Source organism: Saccostrea cucullata, unplaced genomic scaffold (genome assembly GCF_032062105.1).
Source record: "Saccostrea cucullata isolate Sc308-1 unplaced genomic scaffold, CSIRO_AGI_Scuc_v1 ctg459, whole genome shotgun sequence".
Lineage (NCBI taxonomy): Eukaryota > Metazoa > Mollusca > Bivalvia > Ostreida > Ostreidae > Saccostrea > Saccostrea cuccullata.
This window is the reverse complement of record NW_026928692.1, coordinates 302,162-319,011: the sequence shown is the minus strand read 5'-3', so window position 1 is coordinate 319,011 and position 16,850 is coordinate 302,162. Positions and strand designations below refer to the sequence as shown.

At 34.9% G+C, this 16,850-nt stretch overlaps 1 protein-coding gene across 1 annotated transcript in view; it reads left to right on the top strand.

The window, feature by feature from the left end:
• Positions 1 to 416: 416 nt before the first annotated feature.
• The window catches only part of LOC134278478 (DENN domain-containing protein 3-like), a 28,411-nt gene continuing 11,977 nt past the window's right edge, over positions 417 to 16,850 (top strand). The window contains 23 exon segments of the mRNA XM_062760796.1: positions 417 to 511; positions 632 to 795; positions 2,252 to 2,386; positions 3,215 to 3,494; positions 3,890 to 4,014; positions 4,861 to 5,009; positions 5,462 to 5,570; positions 6,000 to 6,197; positions 6,529 to 6,669; positions 7,146 to 7,354; positions 7,496 to 7,606; positions 7,891 to 8,121; positions 8,452 to 8,605; positions 8,765 to 8,901; positions 9,188 to 9,357; positions 9,560 to 9,667; positions 9,887 to 10,061; positions 11,326 to 11,456; positions 11,770 to 11,932; positions 12,296 to 12,340; positions 12,342 to 12,487; positions 12,892 to 13,010; positions 13,735 to 13,770. Coding sequence (XP_062616780.1) covers positions 682 to 795; positions 2,252 to 2,386; positions 3,215 to 3,494; positions 3,890 to 4,014; positions 4,861 to 5,009; positions 5,462 to 5,570; positions 6,000 to 6,197; positions 6,529 to 6,669; positions 7,146 to 7,354; positions 7,496 to 7,606; positions 7,891 to 8,121; positions 8,452 to 8,605; positions 8,765 to 8,901; positions 9,188 to 9,357; positions 9,560 to 9,667; positions 9,887 to 10,061; positions 11,326 to 11,456; positions 11,770 to 11,932; positions 12,296 to 12,340; positions 12,342 to 12,487; positions 12,892 to 13,010; positions 13,735 to 13,770 — 3,186 coding nt within the window. The 5' untranslated portion in view covers positions 417 to 511; positions 632 to 681.

The window sequence follows — 16,850 nt, the reverse complement described above, 5'->3', positions numbered from 1 at the left end:
TAACCTGAGATATACTTCATTGAAATGATAAAAGACTATAATGTGTGTTATTTCTAGGAAATGCTGAATATATATAAATTTATTAAAACATGTTGTTAAATAAAATTTTTCTAGCCGTGAGGAAATGAATCAGTTGATGTCATACTTCAAAGACAACTTCCTCTGATGTCCTCAGTCACTTTCACTTTGTGTGACTTCCCTAAGTTATGTATTGTTCAGGCTCATTTTGTAAAATCATAGGATGAAATTTAAATTTCCTACTTGGCCCAGTCAACAGAGAGATGTATAAATATACATGTATTAATAATCTGTATGTATAGAAAGAGAGGCCTGTACATGTGATACTTTATACAGGTTTAGTGTTCTGTGTAGCTGTGATAAGGATATGCCTAATCAGTCCACTTTACCTGTTGACAAGCGTAATATCATCAGGTAAATGATTAGTCCTGAGAAATGATCTCCCCTTATTTGTTTACGTTTGTTGTTCAGATACAAACACTTACAAATATTGGTCAGAGATGTAATAGTTCATAACTTAGAAGGAATTCTAAGCCATGATATTAGTGGTACAGATCGACACATGCTTTAACTTCAGTGTTTTATACAGAAGAGATTCTAATTTTTCTTTCAGATGGGACTAGAACTGGCTGACTTGACCTGGCGGTAAGGGGAGACAACAGTATGGCGGGCGGGTTAGCCGGGTCTGATATCATGCGGCTACAGAACAGCCTCATCGATCTGATGTTGGTGGCGGGTCTGGATGAAAACTCAGGACTTATACCAGAGAAATCAGGGGTAAGTGTTTGTTTCAACATGATTATAAACTGATGGGACTTATATACCAGAGAAATCACTGGTGAGTATTCATTACACCATAGTCTTCATCATGATGATTTACCACTTGTCTTAATTGGGCATCTAAATTATTATACATGTATTTCTAGTAGTACTTGAATGTTTCTGTATGTAAGATATCCAACAGAATCACTTATAAATGCTCTGTGTTAAGAACCATTCCTATATACTCATAGTCCTAAGTAGTCTTAGGTAATGCAGATATATAACACTAAACACATTGTTGTATACCCACGGTCATCTTGTCTATTACTCATCACCATTCACCAGTCAGTAAGTGTATGGCAGATTGACCATTGGTCTCAGATGATGCACTATATAATATATAAAGTGCATAATTTAAATAATTTTTATTTCTTATTTTTACATTTTTTATCAAATTAAAAAATACCATTTGCATGTTTGAAAAAAAAAATTACTATGCTCCATGTATTGTGTTTTTAACACACACATAACTTTTTTCTCCATGTTTCTGTCTATCTGTGTGTCGTTTTAAAGTTACACTGGTTTACATCAGTAATCGAAGCTTCCTTGTGTCTTTTCACTGTTAAGTAGAATTAAGTTCTAACACTTAACTTCAATGGGAATGTAAAAGGGCTCAAGGACCCATATCTTTGGTAAAATGGTTGGTGGTGTCCTGAAGAAATGAAATAATGTTGTGAGAGAATTTTGTTTTCCTCTTTTGATTCAATTGGGGAGTTTGAAAAATAGAATGTCTTTCCTTAAAAAACTTAGTTTCAACAATTTCTCATGCATTTTACTCTGTATAGCCAAACCATCTTTTTTAATATAAAGAATGTATATGTGAAATAAACTTTTTGAGTTTTTTTCATTTTCATCATAGATGTCAATATTGAGAAGATGAAAATACTATATATAAAATCATTTAAATAATACTTCTTTCATATTTTTTAAAAATAAGATGAGAAAATTTGTATATAGTTTGTATTCGTAAAAACAAAACAGTTTTAATTGTTGATTGTATCTAAAAAGAAAAAAAAATTGAGATGTTTTAGAAACAACTCAGGGGAATATACAATGTATGCTTTAAAACTGAAAATGGGTTTGTATTAGAAAAATAAAATCCACAATATTTTGTGAACTATTCTGTTGGTCACAAATCTGTCCTGTATGTATAGTACTGTATACAGGGAAATTTTCACTCCTGTTTTATTTTCACCCTTTTTGCCCTACCCTCATTTGGGCAAATTTAAAACAGGGCGAATTCTACAGTATAATTATTTCTTAATTGAAACTATGACTGGACAAATTTAAAAGGGGTCAAAATTGTCTGCGATTGTGAAAAGGCAAAAATAAGTTGGGGCGAAAAATAACTCTGTATGTCATATCTTATAATATATTATATCATACATTTGTTTGATGTGGTATACTGTAGATGGAGCCGGAGGAAATCCTGGAGAACCTGTTTGAGATGAAGTTCCAGCCCCAGGTCCTCTCTGCCGTCTCCTCCAACACGATGATGTACTTCTTCCCTCACCCCAGGCAGGACTACGAGTATCCTCTTCTTCAGGTAACATTGTGAATGAGACATGTCTACTATCAAGAGTAGCTGCAGAACTGTAGCTCTCCAGAATTTTTTTTCTCCAGTAAGCTATAGTTCTGCAATTAATTTTTTTTAGGTTGATTTTTTATTTAGTAATATTTATATGCACATATGGTATAGGACAGACCAGTGGGTTAATCATAAATGTATATGAAGTCTGGAATGTTTGTACATTGTTTCCATCAATTTTATCATATCACAAAGTGCGAGAGTATACTTTTAAATTAATTGCATGCTTAAAAGATATATATAGAGAAAAACATTGGATGTTGAATTATTTCATGTTTGTATGAACATATACATCTATTTGCAATTTCAAATTCAGCTCTTGACAAAATTGTCAGGAAAAATAATCTTGTTTTGTATAGGACATTAAAAGTAGGAATTCACTCCATATCATTTTACACCCATTATTATGTTTATTCCAGGTTTAACTTTGGTCAAGAGACAGGAAGATCAGTGACTTTTGACCATAATATGACACTCAGTTTATTAATGATTTTCAGGAATAATTAATCCAATATGCTGTTATTTAATTCAATAAAGATGATAGGCATTTCACAGTAAGAAAGATCTTAATTAATAATATACAACATTTTCCTTAAATCAGTTCACTGGTGCATTAAAAAAATGATTTTTGTGAATTTTCCTTCTACTCTGAACCAGTACCATACACATGATGACAACATTGATAATTTGTAATTTTGATGGAAACAAAGCCTAGTATAGAAATAACATTGATACTTTGTACTTGGTTGGATTTGAAGCTTGACTTTATGATACTTTGTATTTTAGTCTGATTTGAAGCATGACACTAAACATCACCATTTTCTGAAGTCGGCCAATGTCTACAACACACTTGACTCCATCCCAAAGAGCAAATTTAACAAAGCCATGCACCAGTCCCGTATGACCCTCAGGAGCACCTCTGTGACCCCGGGGTCAATCAGCCGACACATGTCTATCCGGCGTCCCATTACAAAGAAATCCATCTACTGTAGTCCCCTCGTCAACAATCAACAGTTTCCCGTCCCTGATGAAGTCATCAAGTCCATCCAATACTTCTGCTTCCCTGGTGTGTGGATATAGATGACTATCATAATACAGTTTTGAATTAGCCATATCTATGTGCAAGTTAAAAGAATCAGTATTATATTCATTCTTCAGAGAGCAAAATTCCATAAAAATATTATGAAAATAGCTAAGGAACTTTAAATGTCACAAAGCAGGAAATGAATAAGTCATTACATTTGCATCATAATTTCATAAATGAGTCTCATTCTGCAGGTGCAAAATGAAATTTGTGAAATTTTATTTGACAAAGCAGGGGGATACCCCAAAAAATCTGTTATATTTGTTTTAAAATATATTTTTATAGAGCAATGTGCTTAAATATTTGTGTAAGAAGAGATAACTTAAGCATGGGGTACTGGTAATCTGGCACATTTTTATATTTCTTTTCTTTCACAGATGATCTCCGAATTACAAAACACAAAGGTGACACCTTGACCCACTTTTTAGTCCTGACAGATATCCATGGCAACAAGACGTATGCCACCTGTATAACCTTCTACAGACCTTACCTACTGGAGAAGGTCAGTCTAATCACATGAGCATTACTTCTGTTTAAGTTAGAAAGCTCAAGCCATCTGAGTGAATTATTGATAAGTCCCTCTCACATATTTTAAGCATTTTTAGCTCACCTAAGACAGAGGCTGAAGTGACTAGTGATTTTTGTTGAGTGTGAGTCTTTAGCTTCCATTTCTTCATTAACTTTCATAATTTTATTACATTTTCCACTTCTTTTCCAGACACACTATGCCAATGGCATCTGAGGTTAGGGTGAGACTACAAAACGGTCAAAGTTTAATATAGAAATACAACTGAACAGCAATTTTTAATATGCAAATATCCCATCAAATAAGGATTCAAATTTATTTAAATATATATGAGGAAAAGTTTTTCAGAATCTTCCCCCTCCAAAAAAAAGCAGGGCTAAAATTAGACATACTAGGAAGTTATGCAAAGTCATATTTTTGCTTTAATTGGCCGAGTTTTCCATCAGCATTTTATTTCTGTTGTGTATGAAACTTTGCTTTTTGGGTTGATTTTCCATTTTATTACGTTTTTTTTTTTTTGTCAGAGTATGTCATAATTTTTGCTTTGCTCGTTCAAGTTTTGTTGGAGTATTTTTATTTTTTTTGTTTGTAGGAGCTTGTTGTAATTTCTGAATTCTTCTTCAGATATTTTTTTTACTACTAGACTTTTAATCAACCATATTTTTATTTTTGCAAAACATTTTCAATATTGGTCTTAAGTTATGTACTAAGCAAAGTTTTATGTACATTCTATGTAAAGTGCCTTACAGTGATATTTTTATTATATAGGGTGCTACAGAAAGATTATTACATATAATTATAAATTTATTCTGTTATTTCTAGGAGTATGATGGAAGCTTAATTCCACACCTGGATCTATCAGGTGACAATTCAACGACCACGTCAGAAAATGTCCGCTGCTTCATTCCTCTTTGTTGTGTCCTCATTTCTAAATACCCCTACTTTGAGACGATGAAGGACTGTCTGTCCTAGTGAGTAACTCCAGTAAATATCTCCCTTCCCACAGAAAAATCAGCTGTTCCTTGTACCTTGTTCCTTGTATTGGCAGGAAATGTATTTGATGTACTGTATAAGCAGAATTTAGAGAGGATTTAATTTTGGCATTATTAGCAAGGGTGCCAAGATCACTTAAATTGAATATCGCTAAAAATTAATTGTGCTTTATTTGTAATAACTTCTTTAGTAACCTTTTTAAAATCACTAAAATTACATTTCACTAAAAATAAAATGCCAATTTTTGAGGCCAAATGCTAAATTTGCATCTCGCTAAAATTTCCACTTATACTGTCTGTTTATGCAGGAATCAAACTACCCGATTTTTTGATTGAATAACATTTTTGAGCAATTATGAGCCAGACTCCTTAATTCCTATTAAATTTATCATAAGTAAATGAATTTCATGCAGACTTGTTTATGTTGTCAGTATGGTTCACCAGATAGAAACAGGACAGGAGGATATGTACACCCACATCAAACTATTCACTCATAAACTGACAATGACACCAGTACCCCCCGCTGGAAGGGTGGCCATAGTGAGTATAGATTTACACCTACATCAAACTATTCACCCACAAACTGACAATGACATCAGTACCCCCCCCCCCCCCCCCCACCCCCCACCCCTGGAAAGGTGGCCATAGTAAGTATAGATTTACACCCTCATCAAACTATTCACCCACAAACTGACAATGACACCAGTACCCCCCGCTGGAAGGGTGGCCATAGTAAGTATACACAGACTGCAGTTTTTGATGTGTAATGCTTTGGTAACAGGCTGTTGCCCAGAAGTAAAAGAACATTTATTTTAAAAAAGAGAAAGATAAAAGCTGAAATATTAAGAGAATTTTTTAGTTATGTGGCTTGAATTTTTAATTAATAATCTATTCTCCTTCAAATAAAGATCAATAGAAGTACAAATGAAGCTGCTTATCATCTACCATTAATACATATAATTTTTTCAGGAGTTTGGTATCCAGGATGTGTCATTCATCATACGACCCTCCCAGGAGGCGGAGAAACAAGTGATTGACATTCCATTGTACCTCCCTTTCCTGATCTTCCCCCCAGAGGAAATACTGAGGATAATATCCTCTATCCTGGTGGAACATCGTATTGTCTTCATCGCCTCGAATTATGCCTTACTTACTGTGGTTATGGAGGTCAGTTATAGTGAAGGCATGTTAAAGTCAACAGAATTCAGAGTATAGGAAATGTCACATTTATTATATTTAGGTCACCGGAGTCACTCCTATCATTTCCCTTATAAAGTGCATGAACTTTATGATATTTTCAGTTTCTCTAAAATGGTCATATCAGTTTCAGGAAATTTTGTTTTATAGTATCAAGAATCTGAAAGGGAACATTAAGTTGTAAACTGGCAACAAGTTTTCAAAGTTTCAGTCCCTGAAGGGCTTAATAATTTGTCACAGCATGAACTCAGCTGACCCTTTACACCTATGGTTCTCTTGTTGATCACTGTTGTTCTTTCAGAGCTTCTTAAACTTTATCCTACCATTTGAGTGGAAGTACACCTATGTACCGATTTTGTCCAGTAAATCTATAGAACTGCTGGATGCCCCAGGGACATTCATGATGGGCTGCCACTCCAAATACAAGGAACAAGTCAATCAGGTCAGTATAAGAAAAATTCTATAGACGACTTCTAAAATAATATTAGTAATTACCCAATTATCAGTCAAGAAAACTAAATAAAGAGGGGAAAAGCTTTTATTTATTTTATTCATAAATAAGCATTTAAATACATATATTGTACATATTGTAATATGTTATATATATATATTTGATATTATTATTTACTGTAAAGGTTATACTATGTATATAATCTCGTTATACTTAAAATAAAAAAGAAAAAGGCGAAAAACTTCAGTAAAGCTTTAGGCCTTTCATTTTATCTTCAGAAGCTTTACAAAATTTTGTAATTTTGTAATGGTGATTTAGTAAAGCTTCTGAAGATAGAATGAAAGGCCTAAAGCTTTACTGAAGTTTTTCGTGTTTTTCTTTTTTATTTTAAGTATTTAATGCCGACCACTGAGACTTTTTATTGGATTATCTATAATCTCGTTATATATACATTTTTTTGTTGTTAGGTTGGAGGTCTGGTGGTGGTAGATATAGACGAGGGGTCACTGAGTATAAACCCGGAGTTAGCCGAGGACTCCCGATCTTCCGTTTCTGTGGACAGCGACAGTATCGAGGACTTACTGGATATCCCAGAAATCCCTGACGGTGCAGCACAACTCTTCCTCAAGGTCTGCCGCAAAGCCAAGTTCCAGTTTGACCTTGTTGATACACAAAGGTAGTCAGCATAATATTACTTACAGGAGAATAGTTGGTTTTGAAAATATATGTAGAAAAAGTGAAGGTTAAAGGCAGCATATTTTGGTTCTCTTAATGCTTGTATTGAAATTCCATTAAATTAATTTTTTGTCATTTTCAGACCAAGTCATTTTGACCTAAAAGCTGAGCGAGCATACAGAAAAAGAAAAATTCAAGCTTTGAATGAGTTCATTGTTGCTGGATGTTTAGAACTCATGGTTAATCTATTTAGGTATGTTTATTCTCTTTACCTGTAGATTACCATAGTTGGTCTGTCTGTTTGCATATGATTGTTTTTATGGTTTATCTGTGAAGATAAGTTACTGTATAGCTGGCATATTTATATAGAGATAATTATATTCTCCCTTTTCTTGGCAAACAGTTTAAGATTGCAAAAGAATAAATAAATAAATAATAAAAACAGATAAATTTTTCTAAAGTTAAAAGTAAAATGTTATATATCTTTTTAACAGCTGTATTCATCTAGTACTTGATTTTGGTTTTTTTTTTTTTCAGGAGTGTGGTAACAGAAACTCGTGTAGAATTTAAAAGATTTAACAAACAAGCTTATTTAGATTCTAAGTCTGGAGCAGAGAAAAGCTTTTATGAGCAAGTTCTGAAGACAAGCATGTTTAAAAAGTTTCTTAAGGATCGTATCAATGATAAAACAGACTACTGGGTCAAATTAGAGGTCAAAACAAGGCCGCAGGCTAAAATCTCGGAAAGTGGACCCAGCGTTCCAAGCAGGTAAGCAGAAGGGATTCACCTTCTCTAATTAAGAAAGTGATGCAATGTATTTCTGTAAAATGTTAATGAAGAAAGAATTCTTTTTAGAAAACTTGAAAAAGATTCATAAGAAGTTTAAAATTTTCCTGATTGCTTGTTTGGTTACAAGTATATGACATTGACATCTTCCATAAATGTTCAGAAAACACAATTTAATATTAGATACATGTATTATAATCCATGTATCTGATTCCTCATTTCACTGTTTGGTGTGCTTTATTAAGGCATGCTTCTTTTATTATTTGTTTTCTTAATATTTTAGATTACTTCAAATTTGATTTATATATTCAGGCGTCCCCAGTTACGGAAGCAGAATTCTATCGCTATCATTCCCATGAATGCTCTTTCCTCCCAGAATTCCCCAGTACTGAAGATGCCAGACATTGGGAATCGAGTAATAGATTACCTGAAGGACTCGATCAAACTTCTGACTATTGCTGTACAGGTACGATTAGGAGCTTATAACAAAACTGTAAAAAGATTCTGCCAACAAGTCAAGAAAAACTTTGAGATAAAAAGAGGTTGAAGCTTTAAACTCACTTTGCCATATCCATGGTATTTTAGATACCATTAATAAAGTTTACTGTATATTTTATTTCACCAGAAAAGCCAGCATTTCCAGGAGCGGGCCTCCTACATCTACTTACTGGGAATGTTCTACCTTGCCTGTAACAAACTGATCCTGGCTCTGGAGAACTTTATCTCACTGGCAGCTATTGACACCCAGATCTTACCAAAACAGTAAGTGATCAGTACTTCTGAGGTAGTAAATAGGGTTTGGTACTATCTCCAAAAAGTATCAATATTGAGTAATGCAAAGCCAAGTGTAACTATATGTATATGTATAGGTCCTATTTTTTACGAAACTTGAATGGATAGCACATCTAAGGAAATAATAATTTCCCCCTTTCTTTTAAAATATACCATATTTTAGCTAAAGACATTTGTGAAAAATTAACATGATACATCTGGTGGTATGTCTTACCAATAGGGAATCCATCCATTTATCAGTCTCCTCTTATTGTAGAGTGGTTCAACAGATCTGTCAACAGCTGGAAGAGTCTGAGTTACAGAAGTTAATGGCCAAGCCAGGATTTCATGCCCTGCCGGACATAGTGGGACCCACGGTCACGGAGTCTGTCATCCACAGTCACAAGAAGTTTGAGGAATCCATCAATCTACCACAGAAAGATCTCTGTAGGCTATTTCGTTTGTTACTAGATACTTTTACTGCTTATTTACTATTATGGATTATTTTGTTTTAAGAATGTAATGCAGGGTTAAATTATAACTTGAATGTATTCATGCCAGACTATGATGAATTAGTGAAGAGTGTCTGTATGCTGGAGATGACCAACGAATGCAGTGGTTAACAACATTTTTTATTTTTTCTCTACAGATTATGATGAGTTTGTAGAATGTGTCTCTATGTTGGAGATGACCAGTGACACAGACACTATAGGCCGATTATTCCGTGCTCTCACTCCATCACAAATCCACCAAAACTGTAAGATTTCTCAATGTAAAAGGTTTTACTTTATCTATTAGTGATCATTATGTTTAGTGCCAGTGATCAGAATCTATCAAATATAGAAAATATGCTTAGACAAAAAAATCAATGTTTAAATGATTATGTGTGGGTAAGACTTTTTAATGGTCACTCCCACTGTCCAACTGTTCTTTGTCCTTTTCAGTCATTGATAAGTCAAACCTTTGTTGTTTTCAGTCATTGATCAGGAAACCTTTGCCTCTTTTACCCACTGCTGGAAGGAAAACAGCAAGCAGTGCTTGAGTCTGACCATTAATGAAGATGACCTCCTGGAGGCAGAGTGTGTCCTCAAAATGTCCTCATTATGTAAAACAGACTATGGTACAGGAAGGGTGGCCCTCGCAGACAGAAGGTAAAACATCCTCAAAGTGTCCTTATTATGTAAGACAGACTATGGAACAGGGAGGGTGGCCCTCACAGACAGAAGGTAAAACATCCTCAAAATGTTCTCATTATGTAAACAGACTACGGTACAGGAAGGGTGGCCCTCACAGACAGAAGGTAAAAACATCCTCAAAATGTCCTCATTATGTAAAACAGACTATGGTACAGGAAGGGTGGCCCTCACAGACAGAAGGTAAAACATCCTCAAAATGTCCTCATTATGTAAAACAGACTACAGTACAGGGAGGGTGGCCCTCACAGACAGAAGGTAAAAACATCCTCAAAATGTCCTCATTATGTAAAACAGACTACGGTACAGGAAGGGTGGCCCTCACAGACAGAAGGTAAAACATCCTCAAAGTGTCCTCATTATGTAAAACAGACTATGGTACAGGAAGGGTGGCCCTCGCAGACAGAAGGTAAAACATCCTCAAAGTGTCCTTATTATGTAAAACAGACTATGGTACAGGAAGGGTGGCCCTCGCAGACAGAAGGTAAAACATCCTCAAAGTGTCCTTATTATGTAAGACAGACTATGGTACAGGGAGGGTGGCCCTCACAGACAGAAGGTAAAACATCCTTAAAGTGTTCTCATTATGTAAGACAGACTATGGTACAGGGAGGGTGGCCCTCACAGACAGAAGGTAAAACATCCTCAAAATGTCCTCATTATGTAAAACAGACTACGGTACAGGGAGGGTGGCCCTCACAGACAAAGGTAAAACATCCTTAAAGTGTCCTCATTATGTAAGACAGACAATGGCGCATGGAGATTAACTCTAAAAAATATCCCCATTAACAGACTTGTAGAAAAGTGGTCCTAAAAGACAGAAGGTAAATTGTTCTGAAACTGTTTCATTTTGTGTAAACTTTTTCTCTTGGCCCAGTCAGGCTCATACTTCACCTGTAGACTGCTCATGTATAGAAGATGAAGAAATAAAACCATATTTTTAGATCAAGGTCAAGGCTTATTAACCTCTCTGTGGTAAATCTTAGTCCAGAGCTTTATTTCATAATACTTGTATCCTGTTGGAAAAGCTGAAACCTTTGAGATGATGTTTAGTTTTAAAAGTTAGTGTGTCATTTTTGGTTGTGCTTTTCAAAAGAATACATAAAAGCACATGGCTACACAGGTTACATTGCAACATATTTTCAACATATGTCAAACATGCATTTCAATTTTACATGTATACTTGTTCTGAATCATTTAAAAAGAAAAAATGTTTTTTCAGACTTTGCTTTGTGAAAGACATTTCCACTGAGATGAGGGAAATTATGCGACTGAGTAAGATAGAAGAACTGGAGAAGAAGTCTATGTTTTCATTCCTAAAGCAGGTCAAGGTCCTAAGGATCAAAAACAAAGGTGAGTGTAATCACCCCCTCCCCCTCCAGCCCCACCAAAAAAATTATATTGATAATATCTAAATATATCTTAATCCTTAATATTAAACGAGTAAAATGGAATTATTTCACACAAGAAAACATATGTGATAGATTCTTGTATAAAATTATCAAACTGAAATTGATATAGGCCAAGTTGAAGTACATAAAAGTAGTATAGCTTTACAAAAATTGGGGGATTGTCATATTCTTTGAACTTTTCATTTTGTTATGCTGTTGATTTTCAGTGTTAAGCTATATATAAACATATGAGCTCATTGAGCTGTTTGTTATAGATGGGAGTAGGTTCACAGCTTGGTTGAAGGAAGAGAGGGATGATTTTTGTTTGTTGATTGAGGAGATGTGGGCGGGTAAAATTGTGTGTGAGTCCACGAAGGACATCCACGCCATACAGAAGGCAGCCCAGAACGTGCTGCTGGTGGATGCACTGCTGCAGAGGTATGGGTAAAATAATGAAAGGTGGACACACTGCTGCAGAGGTAGGGGTAATGTAATGAAAGGTCATAATCATCATGTGTCATGTTCACTAAGGTTTAGATATTATAGGAAAGTTATAACACAAGACAATGCATATAAAAACAATACATTTAAATTATGTCACTTTGTGTAGTATAATCATAATTCTCTTTTTTTAATCATCAGCGAAAAAAATGAAATTGTTAAAATTTGACTTTTGACATATCACAATGTCATACAAGAATTATAATTTCAATTTTTTGATAAACCAATGCTTTACATGTTCACATAATCCCTTATTAACATTGAAAAGCCATTGTTTTACTTGTGTTTATTCTCCCTCAGTGGCCTTGATGAGGAGACAGCTCACCATAATAACCGGGAGGAGGCCAAGACAGCTGTGTTTCTACAGAAAGTACAGGGAGGAGGGTCAAATTTTCCCCCAGGAAACCAAGGAGGTGTTACAGAACCGTATTGACCCCAACTACGGGGAACGAGAGAGGAAGACAGTACACGCTCTACTGTATACCCCAGGAGGTGAGAAAATGAAAGATACAGTACACACTGTTACATGTAGGATGTAGCAATAAACTCACCTGAAAATGCTTAATCTTGAAGATATTTTCAGAACAAAATGCATGAAATAGGTAGACTACAAGTGATTAATTATTTTTGCATACTAGTCTTGTATGTAGTAGTGCATGTATGACTACATGAATTCATTCATTCTTATATTATTGTGGCTCCAATATTAGATATTTTAAGTATGCTATATCCACTTTCAGTTCCTGAGCACTCCATCTCTCCCCGTTTGTGGGTGGGGCTTGATATAGATATTTTACATTAGATATATCTTATTTCAGTCCCGGAGTACTCCATCTCTCCCCATCTGTGGGTGGGGCTTGATGTAGATATTTTACATTATTTATATCTACTTTCAGTTCCTGAGCACTCCATCTCTCCCCGTTTATGGGTGGGGCTGGGAGACGGGAAGATTAAGGTGTACAACGCCTCCCACTGGCTTCTGGAGTCCGAGTTTGTCCAGACAAAACAAAGTGTGGTGAGTTACCTCCCCTCTATAACCTCATTTTGAATCACATGTTCTTGGATATTAACTGCATTATCAAGACATTGCACTAAAACAATTTGCCAGCCAGAAGCGAATACATCAGAGTCTGTGGCAGATATCTCAATTTCCTCCTTCTCTCTGTCTTCTCTATAAATGATAGTAAAAATATGTTTTGCATTGATATATTGGATAAAATGGCTGCATAAGTTTTATGATTTAACTATATAAAAAGCTTTCTATTGACCAGACCATGCAACTTCTTAGTTTTTTTTTTCTGATAAAGTATTGTGAGGAATTCAACAAATCAATAATCAGAATGATGTAACTGACAAGATTTTACGCGTTATTTACATTTGTTATATTAAAGTGTTATCCTTTTACATCTTATGTAGTCAAGTAGCCATAGTGTATAAGAGTTTGCTTATTGACATTTAGTACAATTGTTTGATATTCTTGTCAATGTAATCTTTATTTCAAGCATTCTTAAGCATTTACAGACCTTTATCCATTTACAGTAAAACAATCTTATAGTGAAATGCCAAAATGTCATAACCATGTTCAAGATTTTTTTTCTTTTCACACTACAGGAAATAAAAGTCACTTTGCTAGGAGGTCGTAAGCCTGATTTATGATAGGCATGTTTGCTATTATTGTTTTATTGTTTGTGCTTTATACATGTTATGATCTTTTGAAGTCATTTCACCCCAAATTTCAGCAAACCAGCAGAAAAAAGTTAGAAATCCAGGGATGTGTAAGTTTGATGGCTGTTTGTGTTAATTCCTGTAGCTTCACTGGAAAAACTTCAGTATATCAACCTGTTGTCTCTGTGGCACAAAATCTCTCATTGGTTTCCTTAAGCTCCCTATACTAATAGATGTGTATGTGATTATAAAACTAATAGTGGTGTAGGCTCTGTGTATGTGGACTATTTACAGCATGGTTAAGATTAATACTCAGCAAGATATCATCATTCAGAAGGACTGGTGGTATTAGTGTGTTTTAAAAATGTAAAATGCTCAGAAAACTTTCTTATAGGTTATTTAAAGTTATTTAAATTTGTAGATCTGGCCTCAGGGCCATAAAAGTGAGATGAGCTTACTTTTCTACTATTAATTCCTTTGATAAAAGTGAGACTGAGATCAAAAGTGAGCTTATCTAAGTTTTATAGCCCTGGAGCCTGTTAAAAAATCAAGCTGAAATCTCATTTGTAGTGTATATAATGCATAAAGATTCATAAGAGGAAGATATCTAATTGGACTCGGAGATCGAGGTTTAGATTATTGATATGGCCACTGTGATGCAATAACTAGAAAAAAAATTGACCTTTCATTGGAAGGTCAAGGGCAAAATGTTTTGTTTTCATGTAAACACCCTTTTATGGTACAAAATATGATACTGTTGTAAAGGTCAAAGGTCAGCATTATTGATACATGTATAAAGCATTAAATGACTGTTTGATTTCTCGTTTTCTTATTTGCTTGGTTGTCATAAAAATTGGAGTATAGTATAAAATATCCCTTGATGTTGTATCAAAAGGAGATAACTCTGAGGTTGTAGGATGGTCAAGATGTTGAGATACTTGTTAGCCAGCTAGGTTCTGTTTCACAATAGTCATTGCAAGCAACAAAATACAATGTGTATCTGCTATTGCACAACATTATAGATTCTCTTGAAAAGTTCACTAGTATTGTGTGGTTGATGCTGTAAATTAAATACTATGGGAAAGTTCTTAATTCAGAAGTGATGAAAGTAAATAACCTAAAAAGTAAAATGTTAGTACAAAACATTTTTGACTCTTACTTTTAGATAGAATGTTCTATCGTTAAAATGATATTGTCCTACGGACCCGGTTTAACGATAGAATTCATTCCCTGTATTCGTAATGTAGCACGGGCGATAGTACATTTACTAGGAACAATCTAGAGAGTTCCGAATGTAAACATTTGAATGGAGAGAAAAACGTTGAGAAAATTAATTGGATTTACGTATTTAAATGGATTATTTTGGGGGATAAAAGGCATAAGCAATCTCAAGAAGGTTTGTTTTGATTATTTTGGTAGTTATTCCCAGTGCAAATCATTTTAAATTCTTCGTTTCGGTGCGATTCTGCAATTTTTTGCAACATTGCGAGTATATGGGTGGTATTCTAACTGTGGTGAGGGCCTTACCGAGATACAGTTAGATTATTCTAACTAGGTTACTTTGTATTCTTCTTTGTCAAAGAAAGTATTTCTTGTCCATGGGTTTCAATCTGGATTACAGAAGTGATAAATACAATTGCAGGTTAATTTGGATCCTATATACATATGAGTATGCATATGCAATACATGTACGTTCAGTCACAGGGGCACTCCATCTGTCTCTACTTCACATATAAAAATACACAAGGGAAGGAAAGTAGCATACGATTTTTAAAAAAAGTCAAAAAACAACTTACTTGAGAAAAGTTACACAAATCCTGAAAGGAACTAGCGCAAATAATGTCCTAGTACTTATCCAGGTTAAAATATTCCAGATATATCCATCGTAAATAGCTTTTATCCAACTAAAACCCCAGCTTTCTGCACAGTGTGAATCTCTACGCCCAAGAAAAGATAACTCACCCGGATGACAATAGGATAGTGCCTGAGGCCTTCCGAGTGCCATTGGAAGACTTCGGGCACTACCCTATTGTCATCCGGGTGAGTTATCTTTTCTTGGGCGTAGAGATTCACACTGTGCAGAAAGCTGGGGTTTTAGTTGGATAAAAGCTATTTACGATGGATATATCTGGAATATTTTAACCTGGATAAGTACTAGGACATTATTTGCGCTAGTTCCTTTCAGGATTTGTGTAACTTTTCTCAAGTAAGTTGTTTTTTGACTTTTTTTAAAAATCGTGTGCTACTTTCGATTCTTCCCTTGTGTATTTTTATATGTGAAGTAGAGAACAGAGTGGATAAGATGCCCCTGTGGTTCAGTTATTCCTTTTCAACACTTTGAATAAAAAGGCTTAGAAGAAAGTGTGGTATGTATGATTAGAGAAACGGTTTGAATGCTGTTTAATTAAGAATTAAGCTTTGTTATGCTTCTTATATCAGGTATTGTTGTTATAGATAACCATCTCTCATTAGCTCTTCTAACCTAGCTATTCCATTCCATATATGGCTTATTTTTATCTGTCTTCTGATGCAGCCAATTTTTTCTTTTTTTTACATTTTCCAGAAATTTTTTACATAAACATAATAAAATCTAGTGAAAGCATCCTTAGAGACAGATTTATTGAGTTGCCATCTCATGGAAAATCATTAAAGGCGAGCGCAGCGAGGCGGCGCCAAGCGCCGCTCGCGTAGCGAGCTCAATAGACTAACGTGTACGAACGGAGGAAATTCGGGTTGAAATCTGCACATTGTTCCAAGAAATTTTTATCTCACCGCGTGAAAAGATTCCAAACTCCCAATAATCCTTTGCGGTGCATAGCAACATGGTAGCTTAAACATAGCAACAACTTACTTGAAAAAATTACAAACAATGATTAAATGCAATCTCCATGCCAAAAAAACAATCGTTTGCGTCCAAACGCAACAGAACTTTTAATTTGACGTCATTCTTTCGTCACTTACACGGCTCGGGTATTTCCGATTTTGTCGGAAACTTCCGAGAATTTCGGAATCTCGATCCCGATGTCTGGGATGTGAATTCTCTTTCTAATTATTCTGTTTTTTCCTCTTATTTTAATGAACTGAGGATAGACAGTGCAAGTAAAATCTGTGTATAGGTTTTTAAGTGTAAATTACTGCGCTCGCCCCAACGGTCACACCGTAAAACATATTAAATAGTATATACCAATGG